Genomic DNA, 10859 nt, shown 5'->3' with positions numbered 1-10859 from the left:
GAGTGACAATAGTTTCTTTCAACATATTCCATTTACTATTGAAGAAGAAGAACTAGAACGATTTTTGGAGATCAATTCATAAGCAAGTCCAACAGTATATCTCACTGGAGCTGTTGAACATGAATCAGGTGATGCTCAATTCAATAATGGATAGCCTTAATATAGCAGAGGTGCACTGAGCTGTATGAAAGATTATGAGGTACATGGGATCAATAAATCTAAAAATACAGTCAGTCATTTCTCTTTATTTTCAAATTGTGATCCTATATATTTTATTGATGCCATCAATGATCCAAAGTGGCAGCAAGCCATGGATGAAGAGATTAGATCAATTAAAAAAATGATACTTGGGAGTTGAAAAATCTTTCAGTAAATCAGAAAATCATTAATGTCAAATAGGTTACAAAATAATGTTGACGGAAAATTATAATACCCCAGGTTTTGGACTCGAAAATTTTCTCAGTGATTATGCTTACTGGTCAGGGTATGACTCAAGTGACAACACGAGTCGTATAGTTCCAATCGTGGACAAACCAATGAGATGATCTAGTATTTATACCTTAAGTACGACAAGGACCATAGGAGTCATAAGGTAATGTCATGAGTCATGGTGAGTGACCCATGACCTTAACAGTGGGACGACCCAAGGTTGTTATCTTTGTAATGACTAGACTCTACGAGTTGTAGGGTGATGTCACGAGTCATAGGATGGGACTCGTGACCAAGCTATTAAGGTATCCCTGAGTCACTATCTAGACTACGAGTCATAGCGATGACTCATGACCAGTGACCACGAGTCGTTACCCGAACCATAGGAACTGAGAGTTATTTTTCTGCACATTTTTCAGTATGGATAATTCGGTCTTTCCCCTTCTTTTACACTATTCCCACGACATAAAACATTCCCTTAGCCCTATTTTCACCCATTAAACTTAACACAAATACTCTCTTTTCTCTCAAATTCCCAAGTTAAGAACAAAGTTAGGGTTTCTAAGGGTTGGTCACCTAGGGCCCAAAGTGTGGTTTCTTCTCCAAATTCTAGGTGTTTTTAGGCATGTATCTCTTTTCTAAATTTTTATTTTATCATGGCATGAAAATGATTTGATATTCATATGATTTTAATGTCTGATTTTTGAATTTGGGTTCAGGGTTTTTGATGGTTATTGTTTAAATGGTATTTCCATGGTTTTACATGCATTTTGTTTATGCTTTATTGATGGATTTTTGAACCCATTGGGTGCATGGGCATGGTAAATGGAATGGGGTTCATGGATTTCCTAAAATTTATGGATAATGGAATAGGGGTCGTGGATTCCCCAAACTTATGGATTTTGATATTGGAATTGGTAATAACCTCAACGCACCTTATGAAATTGGCTTTGAAACATGGCTATATGCATAATTTAACCACTTTTGAAACTATTGCATTGCATAAAAGGGTTAATGGAATTTAAATGGTTTTGAAAGAACTTAATGGACATGATTTGGTTTTAAATTAGAGCTTGGGGGTAATGGATTCCCCCAAGTTGGTGGATGATTGGAATGACATGATTCTATAAGCTTGCAAGTTCTTTGGTATGACGCTACCAACAGTGAATGCCTTAATAAATGATTCCTGGATAAAGGTATGAGTTATATGTAAATGTTTTAATTTGGGATTAAAGAGAGTTATGTAGCTCGTCATGGAAGGTGGAGGCCCCGGGGGACCAATACTGAAAACTAGATTTGCTGGTGTGGGCATTTTTATGATCATGTTCGTAGATCACACACGCAATATATATATATATATATACACACACACACTTTGGAATGGCTGGGGTCGTGAATTCCCTAGCCCTTCCTTGGATTTCTCAAATTTGTGCGGCTAACACACACACTGGGGCCTTCCAATAGAGGGAGCCGTACCCATAGAACCAATAGGTGCCTTTAGGATGGTTAGAGATACAAAGTCCAAGTTAATGATTTTAAATCTCATGCTAAACGTGTTCCCTATCCCAACATCTTATATATATATATGTATATGCATGCATGTGAACATCTACATTGAGTTTGGATTTGATTTTGAAATGACATTATTTTATCCCTATCATGAGCTGCATGCTAGAGCTCACTCCACTAATCGTCCTAGTTAGCTACATTATTTCATAATGTAGGGTCTGAGGACACCTTTTTATCCCTGTGCAGCGTTAGGTGGACCCAATTGTTGGTTGGTTTGCGGTGAAGTAGTGAGGTTCCATCCTCCGAAAAGCTATGTCATTGCATCAATTTATTTTCATATTTTAGAATTAAAGAGTTCACTTTAACGTTACCATTTTCATTGTCATTGTCATGGTCGGGGGCATGTCCGACCTAGTTTGATATTCAAACTGGTTTAGAGGATTTTGTGGACATAAGTGTGAGTTGGATAATGTCGTTGGCTCTTAGAGCTTTGGTTGTCTTTCTCTTTGTCATTATTTGGATTATGTTTGGACTGGACAAGCTATGGTAGTGGTCTCCGGCCCATGCTTGGCTTTAGGTGCCCGTCACGACTAGGGCTGGGGTCAGATCATGACAAAAATGGAGAGGTAAACAAGCTTAAGGCTCGCTTAGTTCAAAGAGATATAAGCAAGAATATGGTGTTGACTATGAAGAGGTATTTGCTGCCATTGCTCGGTTAGATACCATAAGATTGGTGATTGCTTTGGCTGCTCAAAATGCTTGACAAATCTTCCAGATGGATGTGAAATCTGCCTTCCTACATGGTGAACTACAAGAAAAGGTATTTATCTAACAACCTCCTGACCATATGAAATTTGGTGGTGAGAATAAAGTGTTTATATTGAAAAAGACTCTGTATGGACTAAAACAAGCTCCAAGAGCTTGGTATAGTTGTATAGATGCTTATTTTTTAAAGGAGGAATTTTGAAAGTATCTATATTAGCATACTCTTTACATAAAATAGAAGGGTGCAGTGGTCTTAATGGTGTGTTTATATGTGGATGACTCAATTTATACCAGAAGTGATATGACTATGATTGGGAATTTTAAGAAGTCCATGATAGTTGAGTTTGACCTGCCAGATTTGGGCATGATGTAATATTTTTTTGGTTTAGAAGTGAATCAATCTGCTGATGGCATTTTTATTTCTCAAAAGAAATATATGCAAGATATTCTGGAAAAATTTCAGATGAAAAATTGCAACACTGTGAGCACACCAATGGAGAAGGATCTAAAGCTCGTCAAAGAACTTGAAAGGAGAAAAGTGAACAATACTTTATACAAGCAAATTGTGGGTAGCTTGATGTACTTGATGGCGACAAGGTTTGATGTTATGCATGTTGTAAGTCTTATTAATAGGTTCACGGAGAGTCAAAAAGAAATGCATCTAGAAGCTGCTAATAAGAGGATCCCGAGGTACTTGAATGACACCAGTAACTTTGAAATTTTTTATCAGATGAAAGTAGTTGGAGATTTGGTTGGTTACACAGATACTGACTATGCTGGAAATCTCAAAGATAGAAAAAGTACATCAGTATATGTCTTTATGTTGGGTCTGGAGTTGTTTCTTGGTCTTCAAAGAAGCAACCTATTGTTACTTTGTCGACCACCAAGGCAGAGTATATTGCTGCAACGTCATGCGTTTGTCAAGCTGTTTGGCTGAGGAACATTCTTGAAGAACTAAATTTTAAGAAGAAAGGACAAACGCCATTTATTGTAATAATACTTCAGCAATTAATCTTTCAAAGAATCCAGTTAAACATGGACGGAGTAAGCATATAGATGTGAAATATCACTTCTTGTGTGATCTAACTAAAGATGCAAAGATTTGTCTTATCTATTGTAGATGTGAAGAGCAGCTTCCAGACATGTATGTTCACAAAGCCCTTGAAATCAGTGTCATTTCTAAAGCTACGTGATCAAATTGGTGTTTTCAAATTAAACTGAAAGATATTTCAGTTTTAAGGGAGGAAATGTTGGCAATGTGACTAGCTTTGTGGAGTAGTAGTTTAGTTGTTGCATTTATTTAGGAGTTAATAAGTTATTTCTAGTCTTTAGGCTACAAGTTAACGTGCAGTTTTTTAGATTCAGATTTTTTTAAAGAATAAACATGTTCTTTTGCTTATTAATTTCATGTAAGACTCGTGAAACATAGTATTTTTAAGCTTGAATACTGAGAAAATATCCACACTTGCAGAATCTCTTTTCTTTTCATTGCTGCAGTTTATTTTCTATCAGATACAACTTTATAAATGAAACAAAGGGAGTAAAACTCGTCATAACAAGTTAGATTATACACTCATATAATAAAAGTACTTTACATTATCAATTAGCGTAAAGCTAGAAATTTTAATAAGAGAATTAAAAAACTTAACCTTCCTAGAATATATTGTGCCGCTAAATTAGGATCAGACATGGTATAATAGATACTGAATCATTTTATTGAAATAAAAAATTTTGATACCACAATTTTGATGGTATAGTAGTTGACATGCTTTTTAATGGATTCGGCTCGTCTCCATTTTTCTTATCTCCAATTTATCCAAGTTCTTGTTTGGATTGAAGACACATGTTATAGTTTAAAATTAATGATTGAGATTTAATTAGTTACATTAAATTTCTAACCATAGCTATCTACTTCCATGTGTTTATTGCTTAAATATTTTTAACAATACATTATATCTTTCTTAAATATATTTAACTATTTTCTTTCTACCCTTGAACATATTTTGCGGGGTTTTTACTTTTTTTTTCTATGTTTGTCATTTTTCTCAAGTAATGTTTTTCAAATAAAAAAAATAAAGATTGTGGCTTGAAGTTTTTTTAATTTTATTTTCTTTACGTGCCAAATCAATCGATTATACGTGTCCTGAATCAAATATAAAAATTATGCCAAACAAATTCATTATTTTTTTTTTTTATTTTTTTTTTTTTTCTAATGTTTGACATTTTTCTTAAGTAATGTTTTTCAAATAAAAAGCATAAAAATTGTGGCTTGAATTTTTTCTAATTTTATTTTCTTTATGTGCCAAATGAATTCACTATACGTGTGCCAAATCAAATATAAAGATTGTGCCAAATAAATCAATTATATTTTCTTTATGTAGCTATTTTGAATTCTAAACTAGAAAAATTAAATTTTTAACTATATTATGGATTTTTCAAAAAATAAAAAAATTTAGGAAATTTTTTTAATATACATTGTGGCAATAAAGATTTTTTTCTAAAATATTTAGTAAAAAATATAATGGATATTTAAGGAAGAAATATAACTAAATATATAAAAGTAGATAACAATGGTTAAAACTTTGATTTAACTAATTAAATCTCAATCATTAATTTTAAACTATAACATGTGTCTTCAATTCAAGCAAGAACTTGGAGAAAAGAAAAATGGAGAGGAGTCCGATCCTTTTTTAACTGTTTTGGTATTTCATATTTATAGAAAGAACATCGAGATATCGTCTGGCAATTATAGTACTATTTAGTATTAGTGAAAATTAATTAGGCATAATATATAAATATGCTCTTTAACTTGATTTTAAATTACATTTATGATCTCCAATTTTGGGTGTGCACAAGTAGACACTTAAACTTGTATAAAGTTGAACAAGTACACATACAAATACACTTTCTACGTGGCATAATACACGTAGGATAAAAATTGACCATGTAGGATGCCACATATGACATATGTGTCTACTTGTTCAACTTTATACAAGTTAAAGTGTCTACTTGTGCATACCCAAAGTTGGAGGTCATAGATGTAATCTGAGGTCAAGTTAAAGGGCATGTTTATGTATTGTACCTATTAATTATTTTTTATGTTTGAGCTTTAATTAGACTATTTTATCTTGATTGAAATATTTTTATTTTTATAATTCAGTATGGAAGAGAATTGCTTGTACTTTTTTTGAATATTTCTATATGAGTAATTGATTAACGAAGAGAATTACTTGTACTTTTCTTTTGAAATTTTGTATATGCGTAATGATTGATTAACTAAGAAAATTGCTTGTACTTTCTTTTGAATGTTACTACATGTATAAGGTGCTAGTATGATGTAATTGAGATGTTTCTTGAAAGTTGAAGTCAAACAAATTGTGATTATCGATTTACATTGTACCGCAAAATATCAGAACTAGACTTAAAAATTAATGAATCATGTTGAATTAATTTAGAATAATAATGATACACTCTCCCTATTCCGTAATAAGTGAATTACTAAAGCATTTTTAATATTCAAATTAACTTATTGTTCAATCGACTGTTGAAATTGTCTTCTATTTTTGTCATTTATTTGAGTTTCGTATGTGATGAGTTCAAGAAACTTAATTACTCCTATTTACTTATCATTTTGAATTATGTTTTTTGAAAGTCGGTATTGGGAGTAGCTATCATAATCAACATTTTAAATTTCAAGAGTAGTTTGACGATAATTAAAAAGGAAAAAAAATAATAAGTAATATCTAACTTATATCTTAATTTTTTTTTTAATATGTATGCATTACCTGAACAATTCGAGAGAACAATATTTTTGAAAACCAAAAATATTGTCTAATCGAAATATTTAATACAAAAAAGTGTCAAAAATACCCCTGAACTATCTGAAATGGATAAAAAATAATACCCCTCGTTAGTTTTTTGGCTCAAAAATACTCCTCCGTTAAATATTTGGCTCAAAAATACCCATCTTCTTAACAAAATTCCACCAAGCATGCCACCTAGGTAAAAAAAGCCACGTGGCTATGCCATGTCACCATTCACATGTAAAATTTTATTTTTCAGAAAAGGATCAAAAATACCTCTAAACTATCTGAAATGGATCAAAAATATCCCTCGTTAGTTTTTTGGCTTAAAAATACCCCTCCATTAAATATTTGGCTCAAAAATACTCCTCCCCTTAACGAAATTCCACCAAACATGCCACCTAGGTAAAAAAGCCACGTGGCTATGCCTCATCACTATCCATATGTAAAATTTTATTTTTTAATTGTATGACATTCCTTTCTTCTTGATGAAGAATTAATAAAAAGATTATATTCAGTGATGTTGATTTATTTTTCTGGACTCAATGAATGTTGATAGTTTTTCTAATTTTATGTTTAATCATCAAGTATTCTTAGAATTTTTGAAAATTTCACTTTCAGAAAAGTAAATGACATTTAATATATTTTAATCATTTGAAAAACATGTATATACTTTTCTTTAATAATCTAAGTGAAAAGTTTATCATATAATGAAAAAAATTGAATAATTTGTACTCCTTTAACAAAATTTATTTAGTACCTTTCCAATGTCGAAAAATCCCAAAAACGTTAAACTAAATTTAGGAAAAATACTGATTTATTTCATTTATTTAAATATTTAGAAATTTCTAATTTTGCTGATCATTTTTTTTTCCAGATCGATAAAACGACTTTGCAAAAAAATAAAAATAAAAATAAAGAAGAAAGAAGAAATGAATGTCATATAATTAAAAAATAACATTTTACATGTGGATGGTGATGTGACATATCCATGTGGCTTTTTTTTATCTAGGTAGCATGCTTGGTGGAATTCCGTTAAGGAAAGAGGTATTTTTTAGCCAAATATTCAATGGAGGGGTATTTTTGAGCTAAAAAACTAACTAGTGGTATTTTTAATTTATTTCAGATGGTTCAGAGGTATTTTTGATCCTTTTTTGAAAAATAAAATTTTACATGTGGATGGTGACGTGGCATAGCCACGTGACTTTTTTAACTAGGTGGCATGCTTGATAGAATTTCGTTAAGGGGAGTGGTATTTTTAAGCCAAATATTTAATAGAGGAGTATTTTTGAGCAAAAAAAGTAACGAGGAATATTTTTGTTCTATTTCAGATAGTTCAGTGTATTTTTGACCCTTTTCCGTATTTAATATTACACCATGCCCATACCTAACTTAAATCACTGGCTTTAAGAATTCAATATAGTACTACTTGTTCATTGCCTGTGCCTCCACCACTTGCAATCTCGTCCACTTTACCCAAGAAATTCCCTCCCCGTTTTAGAGATTTCATCAGACATGGTAGAAGTTCAAGTCATTTTTACCTGTTTAGTTGGAGCAACATCAAATGAATCAATTTCAACCCCCAAAAAAATCTCTAAAATTGAAATGACACCATGGGATTTACAGTTCCTTCGTCTTGAAACTATCCAAAAAGGTCTTCTTTTTCACAAACCAAAACAAGAAAACACTAATACTTCCAAATCATCACTCGTTGACCGCTTAAAAGAATCTCTTTCTCGCACTTTACACTTCTTTCCTCCTTTAGCCGGCCGTTTTTCGACCATCGAAAATACAGATGATGACACGGTTTCTTTCTTCATCAATTGTAACAACGCTGGTGTGGAATTCACCCACGCCAGTGCTCCAAAATTAACTGTATCTGCTATTCTTGATTCTACACGGGTGCCACTTATTGTTCACCATCTTTTCCCACTAAACAATATTCGAAATATCGAGTGTGTTACTAAGCCTTTATTTGGGGTTCAAATAACAGAGTTGGTTGATGGTTTTTTTATTGGATGCACTATGAGTCATAGCTTAGGTGATGGCACTTGTTTTTGGCATTTCTTCAATTCTTGGTCCGAAATCTCTCGTGGATGCCAAATTATTTCCAAAATTCCAGTTTTCGAACGTTATTTTTCCGAGGAAATGAAAACTCCTATTCACCTTCCCCTAAAGCTAGATGATGAGAAATTGTTTGAAAAATTTGAAGTTCCACCTTTAATGGAGAGAATATTTCATCTTAGTAAAGAAAGTATATGTAAACTCAAAGATAAGGCCAATTCAGAAATGGATGTTAAATCGATTTCTTCTCTACAGGCGTTTTTGGCTCACCTATGGCGCTCTATTACCCGTTGTCGGAAGCTTGATGATGAGAAAGAAGTTGTCATCAGCATTATCATTGGTAAGTACACTCTTAATTACTTAGGTCTCCTTTGTTTTAATTAAGATTAATGCGTTGGAATCAGAATGCACATCCAAATATTAAGGTATTATTTCTAGATTTGAATATAGAAGATTAAGATTTTTATTTTTTAATATGTCGATGGTTTGTGTTCGCTAATAAAATAATATCATCCTTTGATTAAAAAATAAAACGTTTATATTCGCTACGTACTGATGGTGGAGATGGTTTGTAGTGATAGTGATGGTAATAATGGGTTAGTGGCTAGTAATGATGTTGGTGTGATAGTTATAATGGTGGAGGTGGTGAGTGTGTAGTAACTAGCCTGATGGTGGCGGTTGGTAGTGATAGTGTTGTTGTGTTGGTGAAGTTCGTAGATGTTAGTAGTTGGCGACGTCAATGATGGCGGATGAAGAATGTATGGTGCTGGTTGATATGTCGTGGTAGTTAGCGACAATGCTAGTTTTGATGTTGGAGTGGTGCTAGTAGTGATTGTCCGTAGTGGTGATAGTGATCGATAGTGGTGGCGGTGGCGGTGACGACGATATCTTGGTGGCAATGGATATAATTATAAGGAGGGAGGTGATAGATGTGGTAGTGACTGACAGTAATGGTTGGGAGTAATGATACGACGGAACCCCCTTCCGCTAAAGCTGGATTATAATTGTTTGAAGAATTTGACTTCCATCTTTAATGGAGAGGATTTTTCCTAGAAAGTATAGGTAAGCCCAAAGCAAAAGCAAATTCAGAAATGAGTGTTAAATTGATTTCTTTTTCGGTAAACTTTCTTGGCTCATCTATGGTGCTCTATTAATCATTATCGGAAGCTTGATGATGAGAAAGAAGTTGTCATACATGATAAGTGCACATCTTAATCTGTACGCACATCTGAATAATTAACATATTGTTTCAAGATTAATATCGAATAATTAACATTGTTTGTTTTCCAACTTGTCAATGGTTTGTGTTTGCTAATTCTTTGTCCAAATAAAGGTTAGAAAGAGGAAGTGGATCATTACCTACCCTAAATAAAATCACCATTTGATTAAAAAATTAACTATTTGACTAAAAAAAAGCACTTATATTCGCTACTGATGGTGGACATGATTTATAAGTGATATTGGTGGTGGTGATAGTTATGAAGGTGGAGTTGGTTTGTGTATAGTCACTAGTGTGATAATGGTGGTTGGTAGTAATATGAAGTTGGTTAATATTAGTAGTTGGTGGTGTTGATCGTAATGGTTGAAGAATGAGTGATGATTGACGGTGTATTGGGGATAGTTGACAGTTATGCTCATTGTAATGGTGGAGGTGGTTAGTAATAGCAATTGGCCACATGAGTGATAGTGAAGGTGGAGATGGCAGTGATGGCAGTGGCTGCAAGTGAAAATAATTACAATGGAGAAGGTGGTAGATGTGGTAGCGATTAATAGTAATGGAATTGACAGTGGTGTTAGTGTGATGGCAAAAGTAGTTAGTGGTGGCGGCTAGTGATTCACAATGGTAATGGTGGTTGACAATGATAGTGTTGGTGATGACCTAGGTGGTTAGAGGTGGTGACTGATAATTATGAACAGAGTGAGGTGAGAATTATCAACACACAATATTTTTTTAAGGGAAAAGGCTTAAATATGCCACTGAACTATCAGAAATGGCTCATTTATGCCATCCGTTAAAAGTTGGGCTCATTCATGCCATCGCCGTAACAAAACTGGCCCATCCATGCCATTACTTTTAGCAGTAGATTTTTAGAAAACAGCTTTGCCATGTGGCAGCATATTAAAGGTCCACATCATTTAATTTTTTTTTAAAATTTTTTTTTATCCATTAAAAAGAATCCACCCAAGTTTTTGATCCATTAAAAATTAGTTTGATTTATGACGACGATTAGGTTAATAGTAGAGTCAAAATTTTCATTAAAAGATTTTAAAATAACATAAAATATATAT

At 33.0% G+C, this 10859-nt stretch overlaps 1 protein-coding gene across 1 annotated transcript in view; it reads left to right on the top strand.

Annotated features, from left to right (window-relative positions):
* Window positions 1–7922: 7922 nt before the first annotated feature.
* The window catches only part of LOC107857344 (protein ENHANCED PSEUDOMONAS SUSCEPTIBILITY 1-like), a 7625-nt gene continuing 4688 nt past the window's right edge, over window positions 7923–10859 (top strand). Inside the window, exon 1 of the mRNA XM_016702241.2 lies at window positions 7923–8910. Within this exon, the coding sequence (XP_016557727.2) occupies window positions 8022–8910 (889 nt within the window). The 5' untranslated portion in view covers window positions 7923–8021. The remainder of the gene's footprint in view (window positions 8911–10859) is intronic.

Source organism: Capsicum annuum, chromosome 1, assembly GCF_002878395.1.
Source record: "Capsicum annuum cultivar UCD-10X-F1 chromosome 1, UCD10Xv1.1, whole genome shotgun sequence".
NCBI classification, from domain to species: domain Eukaryota; kingdom Viridiplantae; phylum Streptophyta; class Magnoliopsida; order Solanales; family Solanaceae; genus Capsicum; species Capsicum annuum.
This window is presented reverse-complemented; position numbering and strand designations above follow the sequence as displayed.